The 16,806-nt window shown below is 39.6% G+C and overlaps 1 protein-coding gene across 1 annotated transcript in view; it reads right to left on the bottom strand.

Annotated features, from left to right (window-relative positions):
- The window catches only part of LOC117329374, a 34,663-nt gene that overhangs the window by 2,332 nt on the left and 15,525 nt on the right, over positions 1-16,806 (bottom strand). Inside the window, exons 11-24 of the mRNA XM_033887339.1 lie at positions 15,859-16,020; positions 15,552-15,641; positions 14,680-15,046; positions 12,098-12,414; positions 11,318-11,506; positions 8,893-9,315; positions 6,699-6,818; positions 5,866-6,543; positions 5,464-5,646; positions 5,112-5,333; positions 2,661-3,284; positions 1,869-2,495; positions 994-1,620; positions 119-370 (exon numbers count right to left, since the gene is read on the bottom strand). Of these exons, the coding sequence (XP_033743230.1) occupies positions 119-370; positions 994-1,620; positions 1,869-2,495; positions 2,661-3,284; positions 5,112-5,333; positions 5,464-5,646; positions 5,866-6,543; positions 6,699-6,818; positions 8,893-9,315; positions 11,318-11,506; positions 12,098-12,414; positions 14,680-15,046; positions 15,552-15,641; positions 15,859-16,020 (4,881 nt within the window). The remainder of the gene's footprint in view (positions 1-118; positions 371-993; positions 1,621-1,868; positions 2,496-2,660; positions 3,285-5,111; positions 5,334-5,463; positions 5,647-5,865; positions 6,544-6,698; positions 6,819-8,892; positions 9,316-11,317; positions 11,507-12,097; positions 12,415-14,679; positions 15,047-15,551; positions 15,642-15,858; positions 16,021-16,806) is intronic.

Here is a 16,806-nt window from a genome sequence, read left to right as displayed (position 1 = left end):
CAAGGGTTTGATTTCCCTATGTGAAAAACAAGTGGTCAACAAGATTAGAAATTATAAGCATTTTTTACACAAAGGGTGTAAAATAAAGTTTATATTTGTGCATGATATACCTAGTTACCTTTTGTTGGTGTGCTGATCTTTGAAAACAAGTCACAGTTGGGATGATTGTGTAAGGAATCATTGAAGAGGTTACTAGTGGTGTTGACAGGGTACACCACGCAGGAGCCAAATTCTCGGTCATCACAGAAACCAAAAACAGAACAGGTGGCATTGTCACAGAGGTGATGACACTCGTCCCTGGTAACCTCCCCCCATACTGTTGCTCCTCCAACCTGTAGGTCAGCGTGTACATGCTGCATCCATAGGTCACCTGGAGAAAGCAGGGTAAAAAACAATCAAGTCTAAACTTACTTCACCTGGAGATAGCAGTGTAAGAACCAACAAGTCAAAACTTACTTCACCTGGAGATAGCAGTGTAAGAACCAACAAGTCAAAACTTACTTCACCTGGAGATAGCAGTGTAAGAAACAACAAGTCAAAACTTACTTCACCTGGAGAACAAGTCAAAACTTACTTCACCTGGAGATAGCAGTGTAAGAAACAACAAGTCAAAACTTACTTCACCTGGAGATAGCAGTGTAAGAAACAACAAGTCAAAACTTACTTCACCTGGAGAACAAGTCAAAACTTATTTAGGTTTGTCCATTGGAAATCATATTTTATGTTTTACATTTCAATTAAGTAAATTATGAAATTCAGTTTAAAAACTCTTTCTGTTTTGGAGCATTTGCCAAAACTAGGACCAGCAGATAGAGATAAGATCAATTCACTTTTCAATTATTATTACTGTGTCTATACATGTACTTTGAAACACCCTCCGATTACCCTGAACCAGTGACGTTTATACAAAGATGTTAGTTATAGTACTTACATTCAAGGGTATTGAAGGATAATTTGAAGCTACAGACATCAATGACTATGTTTAACACTTACCATCAAACATTGCTCTATCCAGGATCTGTAACTCGTCCACAGCAAATCTACCCATCCACGAAGTCTCCAATGGAATGTCCCCGACCAGTAAATGCTGAGTTGTAATTGTGGGAGGAGTGGTGCGTACAGTCCCACTGTCACTCATAGAGGACAAGACATTGTCCACATAAACTTTGACCCCAAACATCGGGTGGAAAGTGAGAGTGACCAAGTTCCATGTCCACCACTGCATGTTAAACCAAGTTCTGTACTCCATAGTTGTTGTCAGTAAAGTCACTTCAAAGTAGCGTCGGAATGGTAGACTTTTGTTCATGGCTGTGTACAGAAGAGCAATACCGAGACCTTGAGGGTCATGACCTCCAGAGGTGAGGATCACTTGGTCTGTATCATTTTCCTGTAACATCTGTAGGTACAGACTGATCGTGAAGCCATGCTCACATTTGTCAATGTCAAGGACACAGCCAGACTGGTTTTTCAGCGTCTCTGTTAGATTCATCCAGTCCATACCAGACACGAGGCTGGAGCCATTCTCGTACACAGCCTCTACACGAGTTGCTCTGCCATACTTGAGAGGTGGTAGGACTTCAAAACTCTCCAAAAAATTAGCACGTACATATGTAGAATTTTCTACAAAAGCAAAAATCTTGTTTTATAATTCTAGCACTTGAATAGATCTAATTTTGATTTACATGGTACCACATACATTGTATACATTAATATATATCAATAAGACAGAATCAATGATTTCTGCTTCGTTTGGAAAGTAAGTCAAAGATCATTTGGAAATATTTGAAAATAATTTGAATTTAAATACAGTGCATATCATAAATCTTTCAAATTAAAATTGAATAACCTGAAATTTTGCCCATGCTTACTGTAAAGTTCCAGCATGCTGCTGCTATCCAAGGGTCGAGGTCGAAACCAGAATTCATCCATTGCTCCCTGAAATATACCAGCAGGCCCTTCAGTATGGCCAGAGATAGCTCCAAGGGTGAAGGTTGTTGGCTGAGGAAGGTTGCCTGTGGTAACAGCAGTAGTAGATACTGGTTGACCCTGCTCTATACCATTCACATACAGCATAGAACTGCCATTAGTGTACCAGGTTAGGATGATGTTAGACCACAATTGACTAGAGAGGCTGAATGGAATGTTGTGAGCCACATTATTCTCCTGTACAATCAGCCAATAATGATTAATTAGGCCTTGGTAAGAACTATAGTAGGCAATAGCCAGCCCTCTGTACTCGCTCCTGGCTGACAGTATTCCCTGGTCGACTGTGTTTGTTGTAGGGTACAGCCACAAAGATAAGGTAAAGCCATCCCAACAGAAGTCAGGAGCAACCAGGCAATCCTGATATAGATGACCTTCAAACTGGGAAAAGCCAGTTCCATCAAAGGTCAGACAATCTCCATGCCAACCGGGGTTAGTAGACACACCTGAGCTTGGTAGTACCAGTGAGTGGTTATCAAAGGGCAAGTGGAAGTGAGGAAAGTTGTCATACACTGTAACAGACAGTAGCAAGGTCAGACAAGGTCAAACAAGGTCAGCTAAATCGTACATACAATACTAAATTCTCAATAAAACATTATTTTATGATTTAAAACATAAGCAGCCATATGAAATGAAATATTTCAGTTAGTGTTTGAATAAAGATGAGAAGATATTACCAGTCTTGTGGAGATGGATGTTGTCTAGAACCTGATGCTCTAAGATTGTAACATTATCCAACATGGCGACAAGTCCCTTGCTGCCATCCAACTCTGTTCCTACGGAGACGTGTACTTCCTCTCCAAGGACACGTTCAGCTGTGTATGTGACATCATAGGTCAACTGAGCCGTAGCCACTTTTCCATTGATATACACTTGGACATCTGTCTTATTGTCCACTGAAATGACGACATTGTTCCAGCGACACTCGGAGATGGACACCACACTTCTGGTAGAGTTCAACTCTGTCCTAATATCCACCACTAGGCCAGCTGACCTGTTCCAATACACAGCCAGTCCATACATTGTTGTATTGACCATAGTGGACAACACTGTCTGCTCCTCCTCTCCAGCACTGTTACAGGTGTGTAGCCAGAAGGAGATGGTCAATCCATTATGACAGAAGTGGTGGTCAACCAGACACCGATCGGACAACACCTGATGTATGTATGTGTAGTTGAATGTCATACTAGTTAGTGTCATTCCTCTTCTGTACCCTACCTCCCCTGTCCACTGATGAGATACCAAATCTGGACTGGCAGAGACAGCGGAATAATTCAGGAACAAAGGCTCAGCCATGGCATCTGTTACACAAAAGAATAAAACAGATTAAACTGGAACAGACACAGCATTCTCGCCTGATTATACTTTAACCCACTAACTTTACTGTTTACTCTGTAGAATGGCCCCGATGGTAGCATGCTGTATCTGGTGCTAATAAGCCTATCTACCCCAGTAAGTACACATTGAAACATTTTTCGTGGGGATGGGTGAAGATATTTAAAGTTTGGTCTTTGATATGTCAAAGTATAGTCTTACTCATTGTGACACGATGCTCCAGAGAAACAATAAAGACACTCTATATCTTAAAAGTATACCTGTATTTTTTCAACCTTAATTTTTCAATGTATTGTAAGCCATTTGATTGTACTTTGTACAATACATTAGGGCCGTTTTCGTTTTTGCGGTCCAAACGGTTAGACCACTTGGACTGATGTTCGTTAATGAAATAAAGACGAACCTGGTGATTTTTTTTATTGTTTTTAGACGAGCCTAGACAAGATTCCCAAAGCCTGTATTAACAATTGCAGGTTCGTCAAGATATATGTTTGAAATATTACATTTAAAAACTGACAAACTGGTTTGTCCACATAAACGAACAGGCACTAGGTCTAATAACCAAGATGTTTTCTTTGAAAGTGTATTAATATCTCGGAAGGGTGGACTCTAAGAGGATATATGTTTGTCATGAGGGTAACTGTCTGACAGCAATCTGGTGGATATTGTCCTCTAAGATCACATTTATTGAAGTTTTTGTTCCCAGCACTGTCAAGGTTAATAGTATAGATATTCAGACACTTACACCATGAGTCATTCTGACACACGTATTTATAGTATAGATATTCAGTCACTTACACCATGGGTCGTTCTGACAATAGTATAGATATTCAGTCACTTATACCATGGGTCATTCTGACAATAGTATAGATATTCAGTCACTTACACCATGGGTCGTTCTGACACACATATTTATAGTATAGATATTCAGTCACTTACACCATGGGTCGTTCTGACAATAGTATAGATATTCAGTCACTTACACCATGGGTCGTTCTGACAATAGTATAGATATTCAGTCACTTACACCATGGGTCGTTCTGACACACGTATTTATAGTATAGATATTCAGTCACTTACACCATGGGTCGTTCTGACACACGTATTTATAGTATAGATATTCAGTCACTTACACCATGGGTCATTCTGACAATAGTATAGATATTCAGTCACTTACACCATGGGTCGTTCTGACAACAGTATAAATATTCAGTCACTTACACCAAGGGTCGTTCTGACAATAGTATAGATATTCAGTCACTTACACCATGGGTCGTTCTGACAATAGTATAGATATTCAGTCACTTACACCAAGGGTCGTTCTGACAATAGTATAGATATTCAGTCACTTACACCAAGGGTCGTTCCGACAATAGTATAGATATTCAGTCACTTACACCAAGGGTCGTTCTGACAATAGTATAGATATTCAGTCACTTACACCAAGGGTCGTTCCGACAATAGTATAGATATTCAGTCACTTACACCATGGGTCATTCTGACAATAGTATAGATATTCAGTCACTTACACCATGGGTCGTTCTGACAATAGTATAGATATTCAGTCACTTACACCATGGGTCGTTCTGACAATAGTATAGATATTCAGTCACTTACACCATGGGTCGTTCTGACAATAGTATAGATATTCAGTCACTTACACCAAGGGTCGTTCTGACAATAGTATAGATATTCAGTCACTTACACCATGGGTCGTTCTGACAATAGTATAGATATTCAGTCACTTACACCATGGGTCGTTCTGACAATAGTATAGATATTCAGTCACTTACACCATGGGTCGTTCTGACACACGTATTTCTTTACTGAGTTACAGTTACAGTCATCCCAAGTCCATGTTGTTGATTTTGATAACATGCCACATTTCCTGGTACTGGTGGGGCTTAAGTTGAAGTTAGCAAAACTCCTCACACTTCCATCTGGAACTCGCAAAGCATGGGTTCCCTCCCTTGGCAACTGTTGATAGTTCAGGAAGTAATCTCCAGTCAATCCGTCTACAAAAATAACACATAATCACCACATATAAAAAAAAAAAGTAGCATTTAGTATCAACAAGTTTATTTTAAACCGAAATTCACTAATATTACAAGGAGATGACATGATTTTGTGTAAGATGGATCATACCCAGGTCTGCCATCTGTCCAAAAAGTTGATGTGTCAGCAGGTCAACTTCATCAGCCAAGTTGCCTCCAAAGGTCTGACAAGTTAACTCCCCTTGACGGTGAGTAGCAGTAACACTGGAGAAGTGGTAACACATGTCTGTGTGGGACAAATGCCTCCATTGTCTAGAACACAAGTGGTGAATCCCTACAACGTAAAATTATTGAATGTATACTCGGAGATTAGATAACATGGATGTTGTAAATCACAGAGTAGTATGTGTTAGGAATAACAGATGTATTGATCATTACATTATATTGATAAATATCGCCTTGAAAAGGACAACAAAATCAAAGGACATCAAACAGATACAAATGTAATTTAATACATATGACCATCCTGTATGTAATAACCTGTCCAGCTTACCATAAAGTTTGCGAATGTCTTCCTGGGACATGTCCATATCAAGGAAATACATTTCGTCTACTGCCATTACTACACCAGTGTTACCAATGGAACAGCCGATACACAGGATGTTTTCTGATTGGTTAGCAAAGCTGTATCCACTAATCACCTCTGTTGTCATTACTGCCCCCAAGTCGGATATCAAGTGAGCATTTTTGTAGAAGTTAAGTGTGTGGTATGGGTTCCATGTGATGGCCAGGTGGCTCCACCTGTTGTACATTATATGGAAAGTTGTTGACCATTTTCGAGTATTATTAACCAAGATAAGAAAGCAGAGAGCACTGTCAGAGTGGTCATGTCCTGTGTGATTAGTACACTCTATGACAATGCCGCTCTCATTTTTAGTTAGGTTGCCACCCATTCTCATGACAACCAATGGGTCACCATTGGGTACCAAATGATCACTCTGTGGCCTTATCCACATAGCCATGGTAAATCCAAAGTAACAATGACCTATACTCCCAAAACAATTCTCACTGGGGATATTAACAACCAGTCCAGAGGTGTTCAGAAGGACAGCTTCATTCAGAACACCCTCAGTGAATACCATGCTGCTTGTATTGCTATCCTCTAGAGTGATGTTATACAGATCATTCTGTGTCTCATTTTGATCCATTGTAAAATGAAAAGTCTGGTAACCTAAAAAAACAATAAAAATGTCATTTGTTTTCTCCACTTGTAAAAATTGAACACATGAAACCCAATAAATGTGACATTTAACTAAAAGTTAATAATTTAAAAGCTAATAGTGTGGTCTGCTTTTGTATATAAATGCTTACAGTTAAACATCTTACTTTGTAGGTCACAGGTGCTGTTTGGAAAGTCAATGACATCATCCCAAGGATTAAGATCTATGGCCAATTGTTGTATCCCATGAAACCCAGCAAGATCGTACTCATGGCAGGTTTTTAATACTGGCAAAAAATAAATTTATATACAGGTTTTCTTCTCTACATCAATAATTGATATAACTATACATTATAAATACAGCAGAAGTATTTATACTACAAAAAATTCACTTTCTAACATGCTATATGGTGCATGCTACAAATAACGACAAAGCATCAATACATTAATACACAAGAGATCCCAGAGGGATCTTGGCGCCCACCATTGAATGATCTTCATAGGTTCCATGTCAGATTGATCTTTTCTCTACTTTTCCCTTCATTTTACTAATCTGTGCAAATTGAGACATCCCTCCAGTACTTTTCAAACAAGGGAATCCTAGCTATATAAGAAATTTGAGATTTAACGATAATGGCTGTTTGTTTGCCAGGTTGTTTTCAGGACAGACTGGTCCAAAAATGCAATACAAGGGACCAAGGGGAACCTACTTATGAAATTTGAGAAAGATCCATTCAGTACTTTGAGAAATAGAGATAACAAACTTCAATTGTCAAAATCCAAGATGGCGGTCTGTCGGCCATGTTATTTTCAGATTGGTCTCAAAATGCAATATGCATAACTAGGCACCAAGGGAAACTTACATATGAAATTTGAGAAAGATCCCTTCAGTACTTTCTGAGAAATAGTGATAACAATCTTCAATTGTCAAAATCCAAGATGGCTGCCTGTCGGCCATGTTGTTTTCAGATTGGTCTCAAAACGCAATATGCATAACTAGGCACCAAGGGAAACTTACATATGAAATTTGAGACAGATCCCTTAAATACTTTCTCAGAAATAGTGATAACAAACTTCAATTGTCAAAATCCAAGATGGCTGCCTGTCGGCCATGTTGTTTTCAGATTGGTCTCAAAATGCAATATGCATAACTAGGCACCAAGGGAAACTTACATATGAAATTTGAGAAAGATCCCTTCAGTACTTTCTGAGAAATAGTGATAACAATCTTCAATTGTCAAAATCCAAGATGGCTGCCTGTCGGCCATGTTGTTTTCAGATTGGTCTCAAAACGCAATATGCATAACTAGGCACCAAGGGAAACTTACATATGAAATTTGAGAAAGATCCCTTAAATACTTTCTCAGAAATAGTGATAACAAACTTGAATTGTCAAAATCCAAGATGGCTGCCTGTCGGCCATGTTGTTTTCGGATTGATCTCAAAAAGCAATATGCATAACTAGGCACCAAGGGGAACCTACATATGAAATTTGAGAAAGATTCATTCAGTACTTTCTCAGAAATAGCGATAACAAACTTCAATTGTCAAAATCCAAGATGGCTTCCTGTCGGCCATGTTGTTTTCAGATTGGTCTCAAAACGCAATATGCATAACTAGGCACCAAAGGAAACTTACATATGAAATTTCAGAAAGATCCATTCAGTACATTCTCAGAAATAGTGATAACAAACTTCAATTGTCAAAATCCAAGATGGCTGCCTGTCGGCCATGTTGTTTTCCGATTGGTCTCAAATTGCAATATGCATAACTAGGCACCAAGGGGAACCTACATATGAAATTTGAGAAAGATCCCTTCAGTACTTTCTCAGAAATAGTGATAACAAACTTCAATTGCCAAAATCAAGATGGCTGCCTGTCGGCCATGTTGTTATTCGATTGGTCTCAAAACGCAATATGCATAACTAGGAACCAAGGGGAACCTTCATATGAAATTTGAGAATGATCCCTTCAGTACTTTCTCAGAAATAGCGATAACAAACTTCAATTGTCAAAAACCAAGATGGCTGCCTGTCGGCCATGTTGTTTTCAGATTGGTCTCAAAAAGCAATATGCATAACTAGGCACCAAGGGGAACCTACATATGAAATTTGAGAAAGATCCCTTCAGTACTTTCTGAGAAATAGCGATAACAAGAATTGTTTACGGACGGACGGACAGAGGGACGGACGGACGGACGACGGACCACGGACGCAGGGCGATTTGAATAGCCCACCATCTGATGATGGTGGGCTAAAAATGTAGTATGTATTCTCCATAAATAGTATAAGGTTTAAAAAATTTATGCACAAATCTTTTTGGTTTCCTCAAGAGAGGCTAAAGTTACGTTGACAAACTCACCATACAAATCCTTGGCTTGTTTAACAGAAGGGAAATGACGTATGTCATCAATGTCGAATGTTCCTACTTCACCCACATGTAGGAATGTGACATCATACTGGGGTGTCATACGGTCCACCACAAACACAGTTGACGTGGTGACAGCCAGCTGCCCATTAACATACAGGTGGAGTTGAGAGTTTCTTAGGTCCCCATTGATGACCAGGTGTGACCACTGGTATAAGTTCAGGTAGAAATTAATGGTGAAGTGAGTTTTGTCATAGAATACTTCCAGTACATATGTGTCAAGATACGAGTCGTACCAAATCTTTAGAGAAGTCATTTCCATTTCCATACTTGTTCCAGCAGACAGGAATACCTGGTTGGATTCCATGTTCATCGGTCGGAGCCAAAGTGAGGTAGTAAATGTACCACTGCATAGATCTGTAGATACACATAAAACATTCTTATAATCACTCAATACAGCAAACCTTCGAGATCGTAGGTTGGTTATATCTATAATATTATTACCTCCAGATTCATTCAAATCCTCATGTTCTTCTCTTCAACATCCACACTAATACAACTCTCTCTCTGCTCCCTCACTTCTCTGCATTTTCCCCTCCTGCTGGCTCTACATCACCCTCTCTCCCTCCTATTGGCCATCTCCAATATTCCTCCCCTCTATCAAGTACTCCTTCTGCATATGTTTCCTCTTCTTGACCTTCCCTTGGCCTCTTCCACCTGTCAGCCCTCTCCCATACTCCTTCCCTCCCTGCATCCCTCCTGTCCATTCTTCTCTACCCCGCTTCCCTCCTATTGACCAATCACTGTATACCTTCCCTCTTGTTTCCCCACTCTTCCTTACTCCTTCCCATGGTTGGCCCTCACCTGCACTCCTTTCCTCTTTACCCTCTTTCTCTCCTGTCAGCCTCCACCCTCCCCAACTCCTTCCTCCTGTAAGCCCATCTCTGCCTTTTTTTCTTCTTGTGAGCACTCCCCTTAACTTCCATCCTGTTTGTCAAACCCTACATCTTTCCTCCTTTCAGAAACCCTCTGTAATCCTTCCCTCCTTTCAGAAATCCCGTGCACTTCTTCCCTCCTATCAGAAACCCCCTGTATTCCTTTCTTCCTATCAGAAATCCCCTGTAACCCTTCCCTCCTATCAGAAATACCCTGTAATCATTCCCTTCTATCAGAAATCCCCTGTAACCCTTCCCGGAGGTATCAGAAATCCCCTGTAACTCTTCCCTCCTATCAGAAATCCCCTGTAACCCTTCCTGGAGGTATCAGAAATCCCCTGTAACCCTTCCCTCCTATCAGAAATCCCCTGTAACCCTTCCCTCCTATCAGAAATCCCCTGTATTCTTTCCCTCCTATCAGAAATACCTTGTAACCCTTCCCTCCTATCAGAAACCCCCTGTATTCCTTCCCTCCTATCAGAAATCCCCTGTAACCCTTCCCTCCTATCAGAAATCCCCTGTAATCATTCCCTCCTATCAGAAACCCCATGTATTCCTTTCCTCCTATCAGAAATCCCCTGTAACCCTTCCCTCCTATCAGAAATCCCTTGTAACCCTTCCCTCCTATTAGAAACCCCCTGTATTCCTTCCCTCCTATCAGAAATCCCCTGTAACCCTTCCCGGAGGTATCAGAAATCCCCTGTAACCCTTCCCTCCTATCAGAAATCCCCTGTAATCATTCCCTCCTATCAGAAACCCCATGTAATCCTTCCCTCCTATCAGAAATCCCCTGTAACCCTTCCCATCTATCAGAAATCCCCTGTAACCCTTCCCTCCTATCAGAAATCCCCTGTATTCTTTCCCTCCTATCAGAAATACCTTGTAACCCTTCCCTCCTATCAGAAATCCCCTGTAACCCTTCCCTCCTATCAGAAATCCCCTGTAACCCTTCCCGGAGGTATCAGAAATCCCCTGTAACCCGTCCCTCCTATCAGAAATCCCCTGTAATCATTCCCTCCTATCAGAAACCTCATGTAATCCTTCCCTCCTATCAGAAATCCCCTGTAACCCTTCCCTCCTATCAGAAATCCCCTGTAACCCTTCCCTCCTATCAGAAATCCCCTGTATTCTTTCCCTCCTATCAGAAATACCTTGTTACCCTTCCCTCCTATCAGAAACCCCCTGTATTCCTTCCCTCCTATCAGAAATCCCCTGTAACCCTTCCCTCCTATCAGAAATCCCCTGTAACCCTTCCCTCCTATCAGAAATCCCCTGTAACTCTTCCCTCCTATCAGAAACCCCCTGTATTCTTTCCCTCCTATCAGAAATACCTTGTAATCCTTCCCTCCTATCAGAAACCTCCTGTAACCCTTCCCTCCTATCAGAAATCCCCTGTAATCCTTCCCTCCTATCAGAAATTCCCAGTTATGGTTCCCTCCTTTCAGATCTTTCTTGCCTTCATTCCTCCTGTTGACTGACCTTACCTGCCCTAGTGAAGCAGTGTGCCAGCTGGTTACTGTACATGGCTGGACTTTGCCCCATAGGATTGTCCACATGTATCATTGTCTGAAACAGAGAGTTTCTCCACACTGTGTTGGTAAGAGAGCTGTTCTTCTCCAAGTTGATATTGCTACTCGACTCAGCCTCATTAAAATCAATCATCTTCTCAATATCTGAAATAAGAGAGTACCCACACCTTAATATAGTAGACTAACATACAATTGATCTCACACTCATTTCTTTTTTTATTAATATAGAATGTGCTATAAATAGAGGTTACACAACGAGCGGTTGTTGGATATGGAATTTATTTCACACGAGTAAGTTATTTTTTAAAAGTTACAAAATACACTAGCTTTAGGGAGTGTTTTTGGCAACTTTTAAAAAATAACTTACGAGTGTGAAATAAATTCCATATCCAACAATTTCGAGTCGTGTGACCTGTTTCTACCACAATAATATCGGCTTGAATCAAAGGGAAATGTGGCCAAGTATAATTTCGTGTATACAAATAAAGTGTACCGGTGACGTCCGGGACCCGATGATGTGACGTCATTAGATTATTGATGATGTCAATAACAATTGCAGCTTGGGTCAAAGTTCATCGTGTTAGCCAATCAAAATGCGTACAGAGTTTATACCAAGTGTGGTATAAACAGATTGTTAATCAACAGCTGTAATGATTAACTGATGGTCTGAGAGTTGAATAACACAGGGTATTGTGGTAGAATAGTATGTAACACACACTGGTTATAATGTTATACCTTTGGTTTTCTGTAGTTCCAACACTTCTCTCGACTCCAGGGCATAGTTATACACTTCAAGGTTGTCCAAGTGTAGGATCACAGACTGGTTACATACACCTACATAGAGGTAACTGGATGGTACCACGGTCGGAGAGAAGACAGTCTGGATATTCCTGTGGGAGACTGTGTACACATGGCGGAAATTAGTGTGGAACCTCAGGCCTATGTTGCTCTGCCACGTGATAGCAATATGGACCCAGTCTTGTGTCACCACCCAAATCCAGCCTTCCCATACATAGTTCAGCTCTGATACAACAGCATAGAGTCTCTTACCACTATAAACAGTACAATATAGGAATGAAAAACATATACTTAAGTAGGATAAACTTCATTAGAATTCAAATCATTATCATACACTACGTTATGAAGATCAGAATTCAAATCATTATCATACACTACGTTATGAAGATTAGAATTCAAATCATTATTATACACTACATTATGAAGATTAAAATTCAGATCATCATTGTAAACTATGTTATGATGCTCTGGCGGTGGCCATTAAGGGGTTATGTTCAGATGACCAATCGAACAATGAAGTCTGTTTCCCCTTGGTACCTGCCATGGTTGGTACTGTATTATTGAATCCATAATATCGGAGTGTTCCAAACATCAACCAAGTTAAGATGGCTGTGCCTCTCCCTGACCACTTCATGCCGAAAACAATGTATTTAGATGACAAAATATGTGTAGTCTGTGAATTTCCCATTGTTATAAGGAAAACTATCCAGAAGGATATAAAGAAGTAAAAAAGAGGGATAGGTTAGCGGTTAATTAGCATCTTCAACACTAGTGTTTCAGACCATTGACCACTGTTTTGACAGCCTGTTCAATTCACACACACTGCCAACCAGGTATATAAGAGACAATTTTTGATTAGCTAAAATATCCTTTTGTATGGTAAGCACTGAGGTCAACTGAACATGACTTCATACCAGCAACAACGAGATCGTCATAACATACCGTAATTTCCTTTGTATTGCCCACAGACATTGGTTGTCCAATTACAAGAGGACAGACATTACAGTAAGACAGACATTACAGTACGGACGGACACTATAGTAAGACAGACATTACAGGTTGGTGGACAGACACTACAGTAAGGACAGACATTACAGTATGGACAGACATTACAGTAAGGACATACATTACAGTAAGGACAGACATTACAGTAAGGACATACATTACAGGTTGGTGGACAGACATTACAGTACGGACAGACACTACAGTAAGGACAGACATTACAGTAAGGACAGACATCAGTAAGGACAGACATTACAGTAAGGACATACATTACAGTAAGGACAGACACTACAGTAAGGACAGACATTACAGGCTGGTGGACAGACACTACAGTAAAGACAGACATTACAGTATGGACAGACATTACAGTAAGGACATACATTACAGTAAGGACAGACATTACAGTAAGGACATACATTACAGGTTGGTGGACAGACATTACAGTAAGGACATACATTACAGGTTGGTGGACAGACATTACAGTAAGGACATACATTACAGGTTGGTGGACAGACATTACAGTAAGGACATACATTACAGGTTGGTGGACAGACATTACAGTAAGGACATACATTACAGGTTGGTGGACAGACACTACAGTAAAGACAGACATTACAGTACGGACAGACACTACAGTAAGGACATACATTACAGTAAGGACAGACATTACAGTAAGGACATACATTACAGGTTGGTGGATAGACATTACAGTACGGACAGACATTACAGTAAGGACAGACATCATTAAGGACAGACATTACAGTAAGGACATACATTACAGTAAGGACAGACACTACAGTAAGGACAGACATTACAGGTTGGTGGACAGACACTACAGTAAGGACAGACATTACAGTAAGGACAGACACTACAGTAAGGACAGACATTACAGTAAGGACAGAGATTACAGTAAGGACAGACATTACAGTAGGGGCAGACATTACAGTAAGGACAGACATTACAGTAAGGACAGACATTACAGTAAGGACAGACATTACAGTAAGGACAGACATTACAGTAAGGACAGACACTACAGTAAGGACAGACATTACAGGTTGGTGGACAGACACTACAGTAAGGACAGACATTACAGTAAGGACAGAGATTACAGTAAGGACAGACATTACAGTAGGGACAGAGATTACAGTAAGGACAGACATTACAGTAGGGGCAGACATTACAGTAAGGACAGACATTACAGTAAGGACAGACATTACAGTACGGACAGACACTGTCAGTCTGTCAGCATCCAGTCAAACATTCGTTGCAGTAACTATGATCATATAACTTCTTTGATCCCATTGAATTTGGCAGAAATATACAAATACAATTCCAAGATCTGTGACCGTTGGTGAAGGAATCATCTCCTGAGTATGTCATTACACATAGAAAATAAGATTTTACATCTGTTGCTATGACCATCACAACCAAATACTTTGAGACATTGTAACCTCATCATCTCTTGAGTATATCCCACTGTACCATTATTTGTGATACAGCTGAAGAAATCTGCTCACCTGTCATCAATCCAGACCTTGACACCTGTCGAACCATCCTCGTTTGTCGTGGTGTCCACTAACACACAGTTGGAGACATTGGTCCCCATTATCCAAAACATGACAGTAATGCCCTGTTTACAGTGGACAATACTCTGAAGACAAACATCAGACTGACTAAGGTTATAAACAGCCCCTGAAAGACTTTCTGTGATCTTTAGAACATTTCCCATCGTGGGATCTGTGGTAACCGAAACACTAGCACCAGTCTGGAGATCGACCACACAGTATTGAAGAGTGTGGTTGTCCACCACACGAGATCCCTCCACAATTGCTTCAGTCTCGTTGTAGGATTCCATGTTCCACAAATATGTTATCCTTGTATATGCTAAAATGATTAATTGTATTCATAAACTTTATGCATAAATATATTCCCTAATTATAATATATATAATATTATCCTGTATATTGTTATAGTATTAGTCAATAAATATATTACACAATATAATTAATGAATTATATACATGTATATATATACTGTGTATTGTATTATTTTTTATATATATATTACCTGATATACTTTATTAATTATTCTTTATATTGTATTAGTTTATATATATTACCTGAGATATATACTTTATATATGATCCCGTATATTGTATTAATTTGTATATATTACAGAGATATATACTTTATATATGATCCCGTATATTGTATTAATTTGTATATATTACAGAGATATATACTTTATATTGATCCCATGTATTGTATTAGTCTATATCTATATTAACTCCCATACTTTATATATGATCCAGTATATTGTATTAGTTTATATGTACAATACTGTATCTATGAGATATATATTTTGGCTAATGCAAACACAGTTTTGTCACCTTCTTGTAAGTAGAGGTCTTTCACAGCAGTGTCATCCAGTAGTTCAGCTTTGATGTGGATGTTATCAATTGATATACCTCCATCAACATCTGGAAATAAAACATCATCATCATCATCATCATCATCATCATGAAATAAATCATCATCATCATCATCATCATCATCATCATCTTGATCATCATCATCTCACTCAGAGGTTTTACCTACTTTTTAATGTCACAGGAGCCAATTAAACCACTAAGCATTGGTCTGAGTTGACATTTGACTAGCAGAATTAAGAAACAAGAGACAGCCATGTGTACTAACAGTGTTCACAGATGACACAATCAAAGTCTCCACACGAGCGCTGGATGGGACCAGTAGCATCCAGTCCAACACATACATGACTAGATGTCAGCATGCTGGGCGAGTTCTCAATGTAGTTCCCATTAACATCCAGTACTCCAGCCATCAAACATGTGGACGAACCTGTGTAATACAGAAGACACTTTGACTAAGACGTAAACCTGACAGATGGACAGACAGAAGAAAGAAGGTGCTGTACCATAATATGCCCATTACATTTAATACAGACACTCACAGATAGATGCAGACACTATACCATAACATGCCTGCCTGTCCAATTTAACAAGCATGCTGGGTGTTTCTAAAGCAATACATGTCCCCTACCAGCCCCCACTAAAACAAGAATTCCACGGAAGTGGATGTGTCGCCTGCACAGCAAGCTAGGATTTGAATTTTAAAAATCAAACTGATCTGCTCTGCAAATCAAAACAAGTTTCATGCAAAATTTAAGTGTTTTTCATACAGAAACCAGAAAGCACTATATGAAGTTTTAGGTTGATTGACCCAAAGGGAACTGGACCAATTTTCTATTTATTTACAGTGACCATGACTTTTGAACCTGAAAAGCAATCCCATGCAAGCACTTTTGATAAGGAAGTACTATACAAAGTTTTATTAAATTGGTCCAAGGAAACTTGAGTTATCAAATGGAAACCAAGTTCTATCAAGAGCAACAGTGACCTTGACCTTTAACCTTTGAACATTGAAACTTAAAGCAATCCCAAGCAAGCACTTCCTATAACAAAGCAATGCATCAAGTTTGAGCTTGATTGGTCCAAGGGATCTCAAGTTATCGCAAGCAAACCTATTTTCTATTTATAGTAGCAAGGACCTTTGACCTTTGAACCTGAAAAGCAATCCTAAGCAAGCACTTTTGGTAAGGAAGCATTGTGTGAAGTTTGAGTTCGA

Source organism: Pecten maximus, chromosome 1 (assembly GCF_902652985.1).
Source record: "Pecten maximus chromosome 1, xPecMax1.1, whole genome shotgun sequence".
Classification (NCBI taxonomy): domain Eukaryota; kingdom Metazoa; phylum Mollusca; class Bivalvia; order Pectinida; family Pectinidae; genus Pecten; species Pecten maximus.
Note: the sequence above shows the minus strand (reverse complement) of the source record. Positions and strands in the feature narration are given on the sequence as shown.